Raw genomic sequence first — 18716 nt, 5'->3', positions numbered from 1 at the left:
GGTTGGTCCTGGAACCAATTCCCTGCAAATACCAAGAGATGACTGTATGGTACTCTTGAGAAGGTTAGGGCTTCTGTGTATTCCTTCCTTCCCCCTCTTGCTCTTTGACAACTAAGAGTGGTAGGATCATTGAAAGAAGAGTGCTAGGAAATGAGGCCTGAAGTTCTGTTAGAATGCTGTGTAAAAACAGGTCATTTCGCTTGGAAGTGATAACATGATCTTTGCTTCTTAATTTAAAAAACAGATCTTAATAATTGATAAGTTTAGTCAGATTTTATTGTAGCATAGTTGAGTGAGTATATACGTTGCCTGGAGTTGTCTGTTGTTCTGCGATAACTGTTGAAATGAGTCAAGTTGTTGCTTGGAAAAATCTCAGATGTCATTCTGAATTACAGAGTAGTAATGTGATTTCTCTAGCCAAGTAAGAGGATTTTGCAAAATGTATTAATGTTAACTCTTTAAAAATTAGAAGGCAGAGTCGATTTGGGTAGGTCGTGTTTCCCTACTCCTGCCTTGCTTCTGTATCAACCTTATGCCCCAGCTACACCAAATTACTTGTAATTCTGGAGACATGAAATAGTTTTCTTTGACTCCCTATCTTTGGAATTTTCTGCTTAGAATGCCCTCCTCCTGCCCTTTGTCCTGCTTGGCAAATTCCAGTGTATTTTCCAAGAATTGGCTTGACTTCGAAGCCTTCTCTTACTTATCAGGGCAGACTTAGAAGTATAATAGTTAACAACATATTTTGTTTGTATACAGTCTTATACTATGTATTTTTTCTTAGTAGAGTATGTTTATATATGCACACACATACATACAATGTATACCCATATATGTACATACATGCACAATTTTTTGTCTAGTTTTTATAGTATATTCCTTGTTCAGTGCCTGACATTAGATAGTGTATGTGCTGTCCTGTTTATATTAAGACTACTAACTGGTTGAATGAAAACAATTAAAAACACATGGTTTTCCTACTTACTGGTTGAATGAAATCAATGAAAACAAAAATACTTGGAAACTACGGGCAGATTTTCTGTTTCTAGAAACAAACTGAAATGCAAAGTGGGAGGGAACATTTGCTTATTTGCCTGACACTGTTGCAGTTATCACTGTGTCTTAAAAGTCTTAACCGTTATTTTATAGATAAATATAATAAGTGACAAAACGGGATTTGAATCCAGATCTCTCTTACGATAAAAATCTTCTGTTCTTTTCACACAATTTGGCTATGACTATGTACAATTTTATGGTGGGCCCAACCTTTTTTTTTTTTTTTTTTGAGACAGTGTCTCGGTACGTCACCCAGGTTGGAGTGCAGTGGCGTGATTTTGGCTCACTGCAACCTCCTCATCCTGGTTTGAAGCGCTTCTCCTGCTCCAGCCCAGCTGATTTTTGTATTTTTAGTAGAGATGGGGTTTCACCATGTCGGCCAGGCTGGTGTGAAACTTCTGACCTCAAATTATCAGCCCACCTTGGCCTCCCAAAGTGCTGGGATTACAGGCGTGAGCCACTGCGCATGGCCAAAGGAAAGGCGCAACTTTTAAACTATTATATTTTAGGCACTTTTTCTTAAATTTAAAAAAGCGAAAAATTGGAATTTCTCTTCTGCTACTTTGGATTTTTATGTTAGATTCAGGGAACTGCAGGTAGTATAGAGAGAGGATACTTCTGGAACTATGACAGTTGTTTTGTCCTGTTACATAATCTCATGTCTATACAAAAAGACATTCAGTTCTAGAGGTAACAAGGATTGTCGTTGTTTTATTGTTTCTTCCCCTTGTCATCTTCATTCCTGATGTTCTCTTTATTTGTATCGTAACATATTTGATTCCTTTCGTGATTTGGAACTAGAAGGTTCTATTGAGCCTAGTTTATGTGTAGCAGCAGTTTTCAAAGGGTCTTGGAGATAAGATGAGCCAAAGCTTTAAGTATAGGGCCTTAGTTTATATCCTAGATTTTCTGTTCCTATTAAGAATTCTATTCTTTTGGCCAGGCGCAGTGGCTCACGCCGATAATCCCAGCACTTCGGGAGGCCAAGGCGGGTGGATCACTTGAGGCCAGGAGTTCAAGACCTACCTGGGCAACATGGTGAAACCCCGTCTCTTCTAAAAATACAAGAATTAGCCAGGTGTTGTGGCGCCTGCCTGTAATTCCAGCTGCTCAAGAGGCTGAGGCATGAGAATTGCTTATACCTGGGAGGCGGAGGTTGCGGTGAGCCGAGATAGCACCACTGCACTCCAGCCTGGGCAACAGAGCAAGACTCTGTGTCAAAAAAAATAAAAAAGAATTCTATTCTTTTAGAATTCTATTCTGTTAAGATTAACCAAAAACCCAATTTTCAATTAAAAGATGTGCCACATAACTTTTTCATGGAATCTTTTACTTTATAATTAAATATTAGGTTTTACAAAATGAAAAATACCTATTTAATTATTTATTGGCAATCTGTCTTGAGCTTACAAGGGATCTTCCCTTTAACTTTTTATCCTGGCTCCCCTTCAGCTAGCAATGATAGCTATTAAGACAGTAAGTTTATAGGGAAAGAAGGAGTATTGGGATTTTGGGAGAACAGATATAATTAGAAAAAGCATTTCAGAGTAGTCATTGTTAATATATGCTTTTTAAAAAGTTTATTATTTTTTTTATTTTGGAGACAGAGTGTCATTCTGTCACCCAGGTTAGAGTGCAGCGGTGCCATCTTGGCTCACTGCAACCTCTACCTCCCAGGTTCAAGTGATTCTTGTGATTCAGCCTCCCAAGTAGCTGGAATTTCAGGCATGCACCACCATGCCCAACTAATTTTTTTGTATTTTTAGTAGAGACGGGGTTTCACCAGGTTGGCCTGGCTGGTCTTGAACTCCTAACCTCTAAGCGATCCACCTGCCTCAGCCTCCCATAGTGCTGGGATTACAGGCATGAGCCACTGTGCCCGGCCAGTATATGCTTTTTTTTTTTCCTCCAAAAAAGACAACAGTAACAACAACAACCTGATTTGAACACACTGTATTATATGCTTTTTGGTCATTTAAAAAATTCAAATAGCATTAAAAGATGATGGTTTTTTAATGGTTTTTTTACTTCATCAGTGAAAGAGGCTGAATTTTAAAAGCCGTGGAACAGTATAGGGCTATTGCTGCCATTATAGTGTTCAAGAATCCATAGAGTTTAGTTATGCAGAGCTACTTAAGAATTCAAGAGTCAGGCCGGGCGCGGTGGCTCACGCCTGTAATCCCAGCACTTTGGGAGGCCGAGGCGGGCGGATCACAAGGTCAGGAGATCGAGACCACGGTGAAACCCCGTCTCTACTAAAAATACAAAAAATTAGCCGGGCGCGGTTGTGGGCACCTGTAGTCCCAGCTACTCGGGAGGCTGAGGCAGGAGAATGGCGTGAACCCGGGAGGCGGAGCTTGCAGTGAGCCGAGATTGCGCCACTGCACTCCAGCCTGGGCGACAGAGCGAGACTCCGTCTCAAAAAAAAAAAAAAAAAAAGAATTCAAGAGTCTTAAAGTACTAATATCTCCATTTCTAGTAATACTTCTTGTCTTTGATCTATTTTGTCTCATAATAATATAGCTACTCCAGCTTTTTTTCTTTTTTCTTTTTTTGAGACAGTCTCACTCTGTCACCCAGGCTGGAATGCAGTGGAGCTATCTCAGCTTACTGAAACGTCTGCCTCCCATACTTAAGTGATCCCCCCACTTCAAGCACCCAAGTAGCAGGGACCACAGGTGTGCACCACCACCCCCAGCTAATATTTTTGTATCTTTTATAGAGATGGGGTTTCACCATGTTGCCCAGGCTGGTCTGGTCTCAAACTCCTGAGCTCAAGCAGTCCACCTGCTTCAGCCTTCCAAAGTGCTGGGATTATCGGCATGAGCCACCACACCTGGCCTCCTGCTTTCTTATGCTCACTATTTTGTGTTATATCTTTTAAAAAAATTATTTTCAACCTGATGGTTGAAATTTTGTCTTTAGAAATGTATCTCTGGTAAACAGACTATATTTCTGATGGTCTGACAATCTTTGCCTTTTAAATGAGATATTTTAGTCCATTTATATTTAATGTAATTATTGATCTAGTTGCATTTAGGTCTGTGATTCTGCTATTTATTTTCTGTTTGACTCATGGTTTTTTCCTCTGTTACTCCTTTCCAGACTTTATTTTGGGTTAACTGAGTATTTTTTAGTACTCCATTTTAGTTTCTCCGTTATCTTTATACCTATACCTTCTAATATGTTTCAGAGATTGCTCCTAGGATTGTTATTTTTTTTGGGGGGGGCGCCAAATATAAGTGAACATTTGTCACTAGTGTCTGTACCAGAGTGGAACGCTCCCTTTGTATGGAAGTGATTAGACTTTGTATGGAAGTCTAATCATGATAGAGTGGTAGCAAAACATTTGAAGCAGAATATGATTTTGTTACCTTCTAGGAGTATGCTTCTTAAGTATGGTTGTTTAACAGTCTGCATTTAAATTAGTGGAGTTATTTATCTAAAAATAAATGCTCCTGAGCCTTACTCCAAACTAAATAAGTATCTGAGTGTGGGATCTAGGTATCTGCATTTTAGGTAAGTGCCCCAAGCTTGTCTTGAACATAATTATGTTTGGCAGTCACAGCTGTAGGAGTTTTTTTCCTACTGCCCTCTGCTTTTTATGGGCCAGAATCAATTTTATTGTTTATCTTTAAGATTAACAAGTGTGAGACTGATGAAACAGTTTGGTCATAGTCATAGAATTCTAGAGCCTTTATAAAGGTGTTTCAAGGTTATGCTAGCTTAACAGTCTTATAAAGGAGAAAACTGGCCAGATGAGAGTGGCTGAGTGGCTTTTACAGCTCTGATTTATAATTAATAAGGTATTTTGCTATGAATTGTAGACTAGAATAAGCTGTATAAAATATTTCTGCTCTGTATAGTTATGTTCATGGTTAGGTATTGTTTGTAATCCAATTTGACAGTCTCTGCCTTAGTTGGGCTATTTAGACCATTTGCACTTAATGTAGTTGCTGATATGGTTGTGTTCAAATCTCTTTATCTTGCTGTTTCTCATTTGTTTGTCTCATCTCTTCTTGTTCCCTTTATTCTCTTTTTGTGTGTTCTTTTAGATTACTTATGGGGTGTACTGGATTAGTAGTTGTATGTCTTTGGTGTATGTGTGTTTCTTTTTAAATAATGATTGCTTTAGAGTTTGTAATTAATATGCATTTTTACTTTTCCACAGTCAACTTCAAGTAATACGTATCTCTTCACACACAGCGTAAGAGCTTTGTAACAGTATACCCTTTTCTTGCCTGTGTGCTATTGTAGTCATATATTATACTTCTGCATGTGTTGTGAACCCCACAATATATATTTATCCATTTATTTTTTAGTACATAGTTTAAGCAGTTATGTTTTAGATACTTGAAAAATAAGAAATTTTTTATTTATCCCATATTAACTTTTTGTTCTTTCTTTTTTTTCTGGAGACAGGGTCTTGCTTTGTCCTCCAGACTGGAGTGCAGTGGCGCCATCTCAGGTCACTGCAGCTTTGACCTCCCAGGTTCAAGCAGTCCTCTTGCCTCAGCCCCCTAAGTAGCTGGGACTACAGGTGCATGCCACCATGCCCAGCTAATTTTTGTATTTTTTTTAGAGGCACAGTTTTACCATAGTGCCCAGGCTGATTTTGAACTCCTGAGCTCAGGTGATCCATCCGCCTCGGCCTCTCAAAGTGATAGGATCACAGGCGTGAGCCACTGTGCCCGGCCCTATATTAATTGTTTCTGATGCCCTTTATTCTTTTGTATAGATCCAGATTCTCATTTGGTGTAATTTTACTTTTGCTTGAATGATTTGCTTTAGTATTTCCTATAGTGCATGTCTGCTGTTGATGATAGCAGTCTTTGTATGGCTGAAAGAATCTTTATTTCAGCTTCATATTTGGAAGATTTCTACTTCTTAGGTGTGGAGTTGTAGGTATTTTTCTTTATGTACTTTAAAGATGTTACTGTCTTCTGACTTGTATTTTAGATGGAAAAGTCTGCTATCATTCTTATTTTTGTTTTTCTGTATATAACTTGAGTTTTTCTTTGGCTGCCCAAAAGTTTCTATCACTAGCTTTAAGCAGTTTGATTATATTGTGCCTTGGTATACTTTTCTTCATGTTTCTTGCTCATGAGTTTCATTGAACCCCTTGAATCTATCTGTAGATTGATAGTTTTTACCAAATTTGGGAAAATTTTGTCCGTTATTTCTTCAAATATATTTTATATCTCCCATTCTTCTTTGGGGACTCCATTTGCACATATATTTGGATGCTGGGAGTTTTCCTACAATTGATTGATGCTTAATTTTCTTCCTCCCCCATATTTTTTCTGTTTCATTTGGGATATTTTTCTTACGCTTTTTCTTCAAGGTAACACATTTTTTCCTCTGTAATGTTTAATCTGCTCTTGATCCCATCCCGTGTATTTTTCATATCTTTTTTTCATCTCTAAAAGATCAATTTAGGTCTTTCATATCATCTTCCGTGTCTCTTCTTTTTTTTTTTTTTTTTTTTTTTGAGACGGAGTGTCGCTCTGTTGCCCAGGCTGGAATGCAGTGGCCGGATGTCGGCTCACTGCAAGCTCCGCCTTCCGGGTTTACGCCATTCTTCTGCCTCAGCCTCCCGAGTAGCTGGGACTACAGGCGCCTGCCACCTCGCCCGGCTAGTTTTTTGTATTTTTTAGTAGAGACGGGGTTTCACCGTGTTCGCCAGGATGGTCTCGATCTCCTGACTTCGTGATCCACCGGTGTCGGCCTCCCAAAGTGCTGGGATTATAGGCTTGAGCCACCGCGCCCGGCCCCGTGTCTCTTCTTAACATGCTCTTTTTTTCTGCCTTCTTAAATGTATGGAATATAATTAAAATAACTTTCAATATCCTTATCTACTAATTCTATATTCTTTGTTCTGGGTCTGTTTCTGTTGTAGAATTTTTTGCCTCATGGTTTGTATTTTCCTGCCTTTTGTGTGCCTAGTAATTTTTTATTGGATGCTAGACGTTGTGGAGTTTACCTTGTTGAGTGCTAGCTATTTTTATATTCATTTACATACTTGAGTTTTGTTCTGTGACACAGTTTTTTGGATATAGTTTGTTTCTTTTGAAGCCTGTTAAACTTTGTTAGGCAAAACCAGGAGAATTGTTTGCCACTTCTTAGGCGTTTTGCCTCATTTATTATAGAATTTTTTAAATTTTTATTGGTGGAGACATAAACTAGTCCTTGTCCTTTGTGATAATCGAGGATTTGTTTACTTGATCATTTCAGGTAGTTATTTATTTTTCCCAGAATACGGAGTAGTTTCCTCACACACATAAACTGTTTGAATACTCACTCAAAGACTCAAAGGGACCTTCTGTAGCTTTCTGAGGTTCTTTCTCTGTGAAGGTCCCTCCTCTCTGATACTCCTCCTCTGCCAATTCTAGCTCCCTTGGCCTCCCTGAATTCTCAACTCTGTCTCCTCAATTCGAGGAGTCTGCTGAGATTATATTTGGACCCTCCTAGTGCTCTGGAAATTATTTCCAGGAAGTTAACTGGAAGAATATAGGGCTCATTTCATTTGTCCTCTCTTTCTCAGAGATCACTGTCCAGTACTGTCTTTTGTCAGTGTCTGATACCATGACTTCATATGTTTTATCTTTTTTTTTTAAGAGATGGGGGTCTCACTGTGTTTCTCAGGGGCTAGAGTGCAGTGGCTATTCACAGATGCAGTTATAGCACACTACAGCGTCGACCTCCTGTGCTCAAGCAATCCTCCTGCTTCAGCCTCCTAAGTAGCTGGGACTACAGACACTGTCGGCATACCTGGCTCTGTCATTTTATTTATTTATTTATTTACCATTTAAGGTGTGAGGGTTAAGTTGGTTCTTGTTAATCCATCCTTTTCAAAAGTGGAAGACCATGTTTAAGTGTTCTTTAAATACAGAAGTTGTTTTGTTTTTAACAAAAGGGACTGTGCTGTGTTTTGTGGTCCCTTTTTGATAATGTTCTATTGGGAGTAAAAACGATGTTATCTGTTTAAAGTAGTCAGTTCTGTAAGATGGTCCCATGGTATATACACATTTAATTTAAAAACCAGCATTTTAAAATGCCCTAATAGCAATAACATTTCATTAGGAAATGATGAATCTTTTCGGTCACTCATATAGCAACATTTGGGAGGAGTTTCTTAGGTGGTTTTCTTTTTCTCTCCTAAGAAAAGAGCTAAAGGAGCAAAGACAGAATCTCATGGTGAGTGATGAACAGATTTTTTTGTTTCAAAAATACTTAAATGCTTACTTTGTGCCTGGAAATATCCTGGAGATGAAGCAGTGTATGGGATAAAAATTCCTGTCCTCATGGAGCCAATAACTTACTCTAGAGAGACAGACAATAAGTAAAACAACTAATATTACCAGATGTTGACAGGCACTGTTGAGAAAGTAAATCAAGTAATGCAGGGGATAGAATAGGAAGTGCCAGGAAATAATAAGAAAATTTCTTGGAAAACTCTTAGGGCCTTGAGAAAGGCCCTGAACTGTAGCAGTTGAAGAGTTCTTATTTAGCTCTGGATCCCATCCTTTCCAACCTCATGGTGTTTCCATCAGTAATATTTTCTTATTGCTAAAACTTCAATTTATGTTTATTTGTTGACTATTTACTTTCATTATATAACCATGTGCAAATCTTTGTCTTCTTTTAAACATTAGGAACAAAACAAAATAAATAATCTTTATTTTGCTTGAATGCCCTGGCTAGTAATCTAATCCAGTTTACTATTTCACAACCACAATTCTGGAAAGTATATTTTGTATTCCTTGTCTTCACTTTCTTATATTTTCCTCTACCTCTTCAGTCAGGTTTGGCCTCTCAGCTTTCATACGATGGAAAATCGCCCTTGTCATACAGCATGGCACAAAAGTACCCAATTCAGTGGGCACCTTTCAGTTCTTCCTTGACTCCTTTGGTAGTAGATGCTGTTTAATCATACCTTCACTCATTGCTTGGTTCCTTTGAAATAATTATCTTTTGGTTGGTTTTTAGCCATTCTTTCTTGGTCTTTTCTTCCTTCTCCTGCAGCTTGAATGGGTGTCTGGCCTTCTAGTTTGTATTAATACATACTTTTATTACAATTATCATTTTAAAGTAGATTGTTTTATGTAGAATATTAGCTCTTTGAAAGCAGAAACATTAGTATTTTCATTATTGTCTCCCCAGCAACTACCCTAGTACTTGGCACAAATGTATTTAATAAATATTTGTTTAATGAATATAAATATACTAGTGTTTTTAGCTTTCCTCTATTAAGTGAAGTTAGATACCAGTTTCATTAGCTTTATCTTCTACATTGCAGGATTAACTATATCGGTGCTAGACTTTTTGTGTGTCTATTCACAAGTTGTTAGTGTCTTGATTGAACATGTTCTCAAGACTCTGATCACTGTTTCCTGCATACTGAGTTTCTGTAGCCTCTGACCCTTGTGCTTTAGAGCCAAGTAGAACTTTGTCATTATAGAGCCAAGTAGAACATATCTGTAGGAAAAGGAAAGGGAGGTATCTTTTAGTTATTTGTGGCTTCTGGATTGATTCTGAGAGTCTCTTATGATTTTTTTTTTTGTACCATTCCAGAAACAGATTTTTACTGCTTCAGACAGGCAAGGGGTACATTTTAGTTTCAAAGTGTTATAAGGAGTATTTCTGATATCTCTGATAGTTGGTGTGGATGACTACAGCTCAGAGTCTGATGTGATTATTATACCTTCAGCCCTGGACTTTGTCTCACAAGATGAAATGTTGACGCCCCTGGGGAGATTGGACAAGTATGCTGCAAGTGAGAACGTATTTAACAGGTATGTGCATATTCTTTTTGTTAAAGTGGAAGTGGAAGGGTGGTTTTACTAACCTCAGTAGGGAAAATGAAAGTATCCATTTTAAAGGAGGTATTATTAACAGGCACAATCTGAGTCACCAAGTTTTATTCGTAATCATAGCATGAGCAGTTTTGTACTTGTTTATTCTTTGATCCTAGTAAGCATACAACATGCTTTCTTTGCAAAAAAATTACCATTAATTACCATTGCTTTCCTGCCACTGGACATAATTTTGGTATTGATATAAATTGCTTATTGGAAAGTACGTTATTCCTTCAACACATGATGTTGTATACCTGCTGTGTGACAGGTGATGCTCAAGGTCATTGGGTCACATGGCAGTGACCAAGAGCCAGCACTCTTCCTGCTGCATTGTGTTTGTCCGGCCACGATCCCAGACCACTTACATCACACTTTTCTGGGAAATCAAAAAGTCTGTTCAGATTTTTTGGGTATGGCTATGCAAAACTCATACTGTTAAAAATATGTAAGGATAGCATTTTGTATAATGAATGTGTTTTTTCATTATAATAATTGAAAGACAACTGAAATGAATTTTTGGTGACTTTTTGCCCAATCAGTTAGATAAAGATTTAAAAAAATGTTGTAAATATTCAGTCTCATCTTGTTAAAATAAAATCAATACTGCCATTTGCCACTTAGAAAATTATAGACCTAATATATGTTTTAATAATGTAATAAGAAAAAAATTTCTTTTTTTTTTTTTTTTTTTTTTGAGACGGAGTCTCGCTGTGTCGCCCAGTGCTGGGATTACAGGCTTGAGCCACCGCGCCTGGCCTGAAAAAAATTTCTTAAAAAATGTGTAGATTTTGTCTTTTAAAATTCTAGATACCGGCCAGGCGCAGTGACTCATGCCTGTAATCCCAGCACTTTGGGAGGCCAAGGCAGGTGGATTGCTTGAGCACGGGAGTTCGAGAGCAGCCTGGGCAACATGGTGAAACCCCATCTCTACTAAAGATATTTAAAAATTAGCCAGGTGTGGTGGTGCACGCCTGTAGTCTCAGCTACTCAGGAGGCTGAGGTGGGAGGATTACCTGAGCCAGGGAAGTCAGTGCTGCAGTTAGCCGTGGTTGCACCATTACACTCCAGCCTGGGCAACAGGAATGAGGCCCTGTCTCAAAAAAATAAAATTCTGGATATTAGCTGTTGATGCCATTGAACATACGTAATCTTGTTTTTCTGTGTAGACAAATGGTGGCCCGGAGTTTGCTGGATACCTTGAGGGAAGTCTGCGATGATGAAAGAGATTGTATCGCTGTTTTGGAAAGAATTAGCAGATTGGCCGATGATTCAGGTATATGTTCATGTGGAGAAAGTGAATTTACTCTGTTCTAGAAAGGTTTCTTTGACCAAATTTGTGTTTCTAAAAACTAATGAAAAAATTAATGTGATATGAGATGGCTTTAAAATCTTTCCTAAGTAATTATCAAAGCCATCCATGACAACAAAAGTAAAATGTGTTACTGAGACCTGGACATTTTACAGTAGTCTCATTTAGTTTAATTTTAGAAATTTCTCATCAAAACAAGTCTAAAAATATTGTTTTGCATCATGTATATTAATATTTTAGGATTAATAATATCTAGAATAATTTTGAATACATTAAAAGAGATGGAGGAAGCTATAAATTGTTTTTTTTTTTTTTTTTTTTTTTTGAGACGGAGTCTCGCTGTGTCGCCCAGGCTGGAGTGCAGTGGCCGGATCTCAGCTCACTGCAAGCTCTGCCTCCCGGGTTTTTACGCCATTCTCCTGCCTCAGCCTCCCGAGTAGCCGGGACTACAGGCGCCCGCCACCTCGCCCGGCTAGTTTTTTGTATTTTTTAGTAGAGACGGGGTTTCACCGTGTTAGCCAGGATGGTCTCGAACTCCTGACCTCGTGATCCGCCCGTTTCGGCCTCCCAAAGTGCTGGGATTACAGGCTTGAGCCACCGCGCCCGGCCTATAAATTGTTTTAGGCAAATATAGAAAGCTTGCTTTCTGTGTGGTTTCTCACTTTCAAAAAATGTTGATTAACCATTTGTAAAACTACACCTGGTTTATCTCCAAAGTGAAAATGAGAAAGTCTGCTTAAGAAAGAGGTAAACTTGATTTGAAGCTTAGAAAATGGTGATGTTAGAGTTTTTACAAATATGTCTTTTGTTGTAGTAAAATATACTTAATACTTAACACATGAAACTATTTTAAGGTAATACTAAGCATATTTTTATACTTGATTTTAGAAACAATCCAAAAATAAATTCTAAAACTTTTTTCCTTAAATCTGTTATCTTTATTAAAGTATATTTTCCATCTCTGACAGACTTTTTGGCATCTCAGCAAGCCCCATCTTTTAATTTTTAGACAAACTCATCTTTTGATGAACAGTTCATTTTAATGGGAATATGTTAAATGTTTACATAAGCCTTAAATGTTCCTAATATTCTTACAGGGTGGGTACAACATTTATAGGCTTAACTGAGCAATAGTCTACCTTTGTGTACATAATTGCTTATGTATATGCTTGCTCTAAAATGGTTTTAGGAGGGGTCTCATCAAGTATAATTTTTACTTATTTTTTAAATTTGATTTAAGTTAAATAACAATTTCATGTAAATTCATGGCACTGTTAAGCCTATTATGGTTATATTCCTTAGTAAAGACAGATATTTTAAGGATGGATTTGTGTTTTCCTTTATCTGTTTACCAGCTCTAGAGTTTTTTTTGGTAAGTGTGTGGGGGTGTGTGTGTGTATTTTAAAATATGTTCTCACATTGGTAAGTTCATAGTAAATGTCTCTATTGACATAATTCTATTCATTCAGTATACATCAAACAGTACCTACTCTATACCAGGTTCTAGATTAAATGCTAGAGCAGTCATTAAGGTGAACAAGGATTTCTGTCGTCAAATTAACAGTTTAGTGAATGCAGCCAACGTATAAACAGTACATTACAGTGGGAAGGATCGGGGCAGGCTTCAGAAGGTTAGTGACGTTTACGTTGGATCTGATAGAATCATGAGGTATAGAGAGGGGAAAGGGCGCACCCAGGAGAGGAAAAGACAGAGGAGTTCAAGAAGGTGGCCCGTTTGGTCAGCAATGAGGCCAACCTGACAATGAGACTAACCTGCTGAGTTTCCAGGTTAGAAAAATTAGGCTGTTAAATAAGGTAGGTGAGGGCTAGATTGTAAAGGTTTATAACAAACCATGCTGATGACTTTACCTGTTTTGTGATTTAGAACAGTGTGGTGTAGCAGTATGAACTGATATGGTGAAAAAGATGGGTGACAAGAAGACTAATTGGAAGACTATACCAATTAATTGGGTGTTTTTGTTTTTGAGACAGAGTCTTGCTCTGTCGCCCAAGCTAGAGCAGAGTGGCGTGATCTCCACTCACTGCAACCACCCCTGCCTCCCAGGTTCAAGCAATTCTCCTGCCTCAGCCTCCCGAGTAACTGGGATTACAGGCATGCACCACTACACCCAGTTAATTTTTGTATTTTTAGTAGAGAAGGGGTTTCACCATGTTGGCCAGGATGGTCTGGAACTTCTCTAACCTCAAGTAATCCACCTGCCTCAACCTCCCAAAGTGCTGAGATTACAGGCATGAGCCACCGTGACCAGCCAGTTAATTGTTATAAGGATGAATTGTTGGATAGAAATTGAAGTGCTGGGAGGGATTCCAAGGCTAACCTCCGGATAGAGTGAGGAAGAGAGAGGATTTCACCCTGAGGTTTCTAATTTGTAGGACTGGGCTTATTGTGATATCTGGGTAAGATAAAGACTATTGAATAATATAGCTCTGAAGTGAATGAAATATGTATCCTTTGTTTAGACAAATAAGCAGCTGAGAACCTTTCAGTCTTCTGCCTTACCTTTCATTAGCTTTTATCTTGATTTTTTTATTCCCCAAAATTTACCAACTGCTTTTATTATTTTCCCCTGGAATGGATGGATGTGTAGTGGTTTCTCATTTTGGTTGTAATTTACATTTCCTCAATAGCCAGTGAAGTTCATACCTGGTTATATACTTACTGGCTATTTGGGTATCCTTTTTTTTTTTTTTTTTTTTTTTTTTTGAGATGGAGTCTCACTCTGTCATCCAGGCTGGAATGCGGTGGCACGACCTGGACTCACTACAACCTCTTCCTCCTGGGTTCAAGTGATTCTTCTGCCTCAGCTTCTTGAGTGGCTGGGATTATAGGCATGCACTACCACGCCCACCTAATCTTTGTATTTTTAGTAGAGATGGGATTTCTCCATGTTGGCCAGGCTGGTCTTGAATTTCTGACCTCACGTGATCCACCCAACTCAGCCTCCCAAAGTGCCGGGATTACAGACATGAGCCACCATGCCCGGCTTCTTTTTTGAAATGTCTAAGTCTCTTCCCCCTTTAAAAAATTGGCAGTCATTTTCTTACAGATTTACACGAATTCATTCTGCATATGAGCCCTATGTTGTTGATGTGTATTGAAGATATCTTTTTCACTCTGTGCCTTGTGTTTGCGCTCATAGTGATGCTTCTTAAAGAAGAGAAGTGCTTTTCCTTTATGGGTTGTGCTGCTTTTGTCTTCTTAGAGATTTTCTCCAATCTCAAAGTCATAATAAATATCTTTTCCTGTATTCTCTAACACAGAGAAGCCTTATTGTTTTTTGCCTTGACATTCAGATCTGTATTCCACCTGGAATTTGTTCATGTGCATGATATGAAGTGGAGGACAAGTTTCTTTTTTTTTTTTTTTTTAATATGAGGAGCCAGTTGACACAATACCCTTTATTGAGAAGGCCATCTTTCCCAGTTCACCTTGTAATAAATCAGTTGTCTATACATGCATGTGTCTGTTTCTGGGCTTCCCCCCCCCCCCGCCCCATTAGTCTATTTGCCTAAGCAGGGCTTTGAGGAAAGAAAAGTTGCTTATTTCATTTTTAACTGAAACCATAACTTGTGTCCTTCTTTTGCTTCAAAAATATAAGCAATTGTCAGTGTTAACTTAGAAAATTCAGGATCCGTGAGAATAGCAGAGGCCTGTATGTTTACTTTTTTTCTTCAAAACAGAAACACTCTATTTTGTTCATATCTGGCCAACTTCACGTGGTACAACAGTATAATAGAAATTCCAGATATTGGTTTGTTGATAAGATTCTGAACTTTGTAAAATACCATATTTTCTATTTAAAGCTCTGTCAATTTCTCTGTTGAGATCTGAAATCCTAGTAGACACATTCATACGTATTTAATGTAATTTTAATAATGCATAATGATAATGGGCACCAAAGTTCTAGTTAGGTCCAATACAGTGACTTGTTACTGATAATCCATCATGTCTGTCTGTATTTCAGTCACTTGCATGTCTTCTATGAATTGCCTACTTGTATCGTTATTGTCTTTCTTATTATTTATTTGAACAGTGTGTTCTTTGTGTAGTTGACTTCCTAATACTCTGTTATACATGAATATGCTCCCAGGCTGTTTTCCCTTTTAACTGAATATGGTATCTGTTATCTATAATAAAGTTTTTTCATTTGTTTGTTTTTGAGACAGAGTCTTGCTCTGTCGCCCAGAGTGGAGTGCAGTGGCGCTATCTTGGCTCACTGCAACCTCCACCTCCCGGGTTCAAGTGATTCTACTGTCTCAGCCTCTGGAATAGCTGGGATTAGAGGCATGTGCCACCACCCCTGGCTAATTTTTGTATTTTTAGTAGAGACGGGATTCACCATGTTGGCCAGACTGGTCTCGAACTCCTGACCTCAAGTGATCTGCCCGCCTCGGCCTCTCAAAGTGCTGGGATTATAGGCACACCCAGCCTATAATAAAGTTTTTATAAAGTAAAATTAGTTGGTCTTATGGTTGATTTTTGGGTTTTGTCTTCCCATCTCAAGATTGAACATTTAATATTATCTTTTAGTACTTTTGATCTTTATGTATGATGTGCAGTAGGTACTTCCGTTCTGTGCTAACTAGCTGATTTTCCTACTGCTGCTTCTTAGACATTTCATCTTTTTGAAGCCCAGAGATTTGAAATGCCATATTTCTCACATTTAAATTTGCCATATGCACTTGGGTCTTTTCAGGTTTTTAAAAAATACTTGTCACCTTTAATTTTCATTTACCCATTTTTAGTCTTAGTTAAGTCTAATTATGTATCTTTCATTTATTGACTAAGTTGAGATTAGGAGCTAGTTTTTATGACTTGTCCTAGTAGGTTCTTAAATAGTGGAATTTATCGATAATACTATGTATGTATCACAGTATTGATGTAAATATCAGATAGGATATTTAACCCCTCGCACAGTGTGGCACAGTGTAGGTGATGAATAAATTTATTGTTAAGAAATGGTTAGATACTCAGTGCATACTGTGAACAACAGAAGCTTGGGGTGAAGATAAGGTCCTCCTTTCACTCATGGGATTGATCTGTGTATGATTCTGAAAAGGATTGCAGAATTAAAGGATGTTGTCCCAAGTCCTTTATATTTTGAAGATGAAAATCCAAAGCCTTCCTAAGTATCCTCAAGTCCAGATAAAGGTTTTGTTGCTGCAGGAGAACATGTTTGCTCACATTGCTGTTATCTCAATAGAACCAACTGTGAGAGCGGAGCTGATGGAACAGGTGCCTCACATCGCACTGTTTTGTCAAGAAAACCGGCCTTCAATACCATACGCTTTTTCCAAATTCTTGCTACCTATTGTGGTTAGATATCTTGCAGATCAGAATAATCAGGTAAGAGTACCATTTATATGTTCTTAAAAGAAATTTGCGTAGTGTAATATATGGAGAATAGCCTAGCCTAAGTGTTCTCTTTGGAATGTTTTTTTCCTCTTTAACTCGGTTACTGTTTTTCAAAAATGAACATTTATCTTAGACAAGGTGTGTTTAGAGTCTGACAAATCTAGTAGATCCCTTTAATGCCATTATAGACAATGCCTAGTAACTGCACTGTCACTTGGTAACCTCCTAGGGGTCCCTCAAAATGTTTGTTACTTTGTGAGGCACCTTTTACCAGGATGGCTCTGTCCACTTCCTCTGTTACAACACAATCTACCAAGTTCTGTAGTCTTTGTAATAGTTGAAGAAAATAAACACAAACATTTATTTGCAGAGTTTTGCCAGTTATGGGTCCCTTTGAGGTGAGAAATCTTTGTTTTAAAAGTCAAGTGGTAGAATTTTGTTGTGTCGCATATGTACTTTGTCTGTGTTGTTATTTTTCTCCTAGGTGAGGAAAACAAGTCAGGCAGCTTTGTTGGCTCTGCTGGAGCAGGAGCTCATTGAACGATTTGATGTGGAGACCAAAGTGTGCCCTGTCCTCATAGAGCTGACAGCCCCAGATAGCAATGATGACGTGAAAACAGAAGCTGTGGCTGTAAGTCAAATGGCATTTTTCCGTTTATGCAAAATGTGGCTGATAAGAGGTGCTTATTAAAAGTTAGGCTGGGGTCGGGCGCGGTGGCTCATGCCTTTAATAATCCCAGCACTTTGGGAGGCTGAGGTGAGTGGATCACTTGAGATCAGGAGTTTGAGACCAGCCTGGGCAACATGGTGACACCTGGCTCTACTAAAAAAATACAAAAATTAGCCAGGCATGGTGGTGTGCACTTGTAGTCCCTGTTACTTGGGAGACTGAGGCAGGAGAATCATTTGAACCTGGGAGGAGGTGGAGGTTGTAGTAAGCCAAGATCAGGCCACTGCACTCCAGCCTGGGTGACAGAGCAAGACTCTGCCTCAAGGAAAAAAAAAAATTAGGCTGGGCTGGGTGCAGTGGCTGACTCCTGTAATCCCAGCACTTTGGGAGGCCAAAGTGGTAGGATCACTTGAGACCAGGGGTTTGAGATCAGCCTGGCCAACATGGCAAAACCCCATCTCTACTAAAAATACAAAAAAAATTAGCCGGGTGTAGCGGCACATGCCTGTAATCCCAGCTACTCTGGAGGCAGAGGCACGAGAATTATTTGAACCTGGGAGGCAGAGGTTACAGTGAGCGGAGATCATTCCACTGCATTCCAGCCTGGTTGACAGAACAAGACTCTGTCTAAAAAAAAAAAAAAAAAAAAGGGCCGGGCGCGGTGGCTCAAGCCTGTAATCCCAGCACTTTGGGAGGCCGAGACGGGCGGATCACAAGGTCAGGAGATCGAGACCAGCCTGGCTAATACGGTGAAACCCCCTCTCTACTAAAAAATACAAAAAAAACTAGCCGGGTGAGGTGGCGGGCGCCTGTAGTCCCAGCTACTCGGGAGGCTGAGGCAGGAGAATGGCGTAGACCCGGGAGGCAGAGCTTGCAGTGAGCTGAGATGCGGCCACTGCACTCCAGCCTGGGTGACAGAGCGACACTCCGTCTCAAAAAAAAAAGAAAAGGCTGCTTTACCTTGTTTAACATTTTTCTGTTAAAGTTGCCACAAATCATTAAATTTGAAATATAATCAGGGCTAGAAAGGGACATAAATGCTTACAAAGGAAAATGTACCTTCTGCAAACAATAAGAAAACAATAAATAATTGTAAATTATTATGTCAAAATGGAAAACTGAAATGGTTATTTTATCAGTGCAGTTAAAATTTTAAAAACCCTGTATTGAACGAAGAAACACTTGAACCCCTTCAGCAGGTATTGAGCACTTTTCTAGGCACTGTCAGCACAGTGGAAATAAAATAATACTTGGCTCCTGCTCTGACAGGTACGGTCTTTGTGGGAAGGATGGTCAGGCAAGTACATTTCCCGGGAAATAGGACATCATTGATGGTTATCAGAAGAATATACAGATTGTTAAGCCATTATGCACATCATAAAGTCAAATGTAATAGGAAGATTCTGGGTTTTTTTTACTTAGTTTGCAAATATTCTGATTACTTGA

General features: G+C 38.7%; 1 protein-coding gene across 14 annotated transcripts in view; it reads left to right on the top strand.

Annotated features, from left to right (window-relative positions):
* The window catches only part of PPP4R1 (protein phosphatase 4 regulatory subunit 1), a 73036-nt gene that overhangs the window by 13587 nt on the left and 40733 nt on the right, over positions 1-18716 (top strand). For 6 of the 14 annotated variants that reach the window (XM_077975255.1, XM_028837972.2, XM_077975251.1 and 3 more), the window contains 4 exons: positions 9767-9851; positions 11081-11187; positions 16449-16591; positions 17085-17231. In XM_077975255.1, the coding sequence (XP_077831381.1) occupies positions 9793-9851; positions 11081-11187; positions 16449-16591; positions 17085-17231 (456 nt within the window). In that variant the 5' untranslated portion in view covers positions 9767-9792. Of the gene's footprint in view, positions 1-8139; positions 8254-9715; positions 9852-11080; positions 11188-16448; positions 16592-17084; positions 17232-18716 lie in introns of those variants that run through there. The other 8 variants (XM_077975247.1, XM_028837974.2, XM_028837970.2 and 5 more) reach the window with 4 other exon arrangements.

Source organism: Macaca mulatta, chromosome 18 (assembly GCF_049350105.2).
Source record: "Macaca mulatta isolate MMU2019108-1 chromosome 18, T2T-MMU8v2.0, whole genome shotgun sequence".
NCBI lineage: Eukaryota > Metazoa > Chordata > Mammalia > Primates > Cercopithecidae > Macaca > Macaca mulatta.
This window is presented reverse-complemented; position numbering and strand designations above follow the sequence as displayed.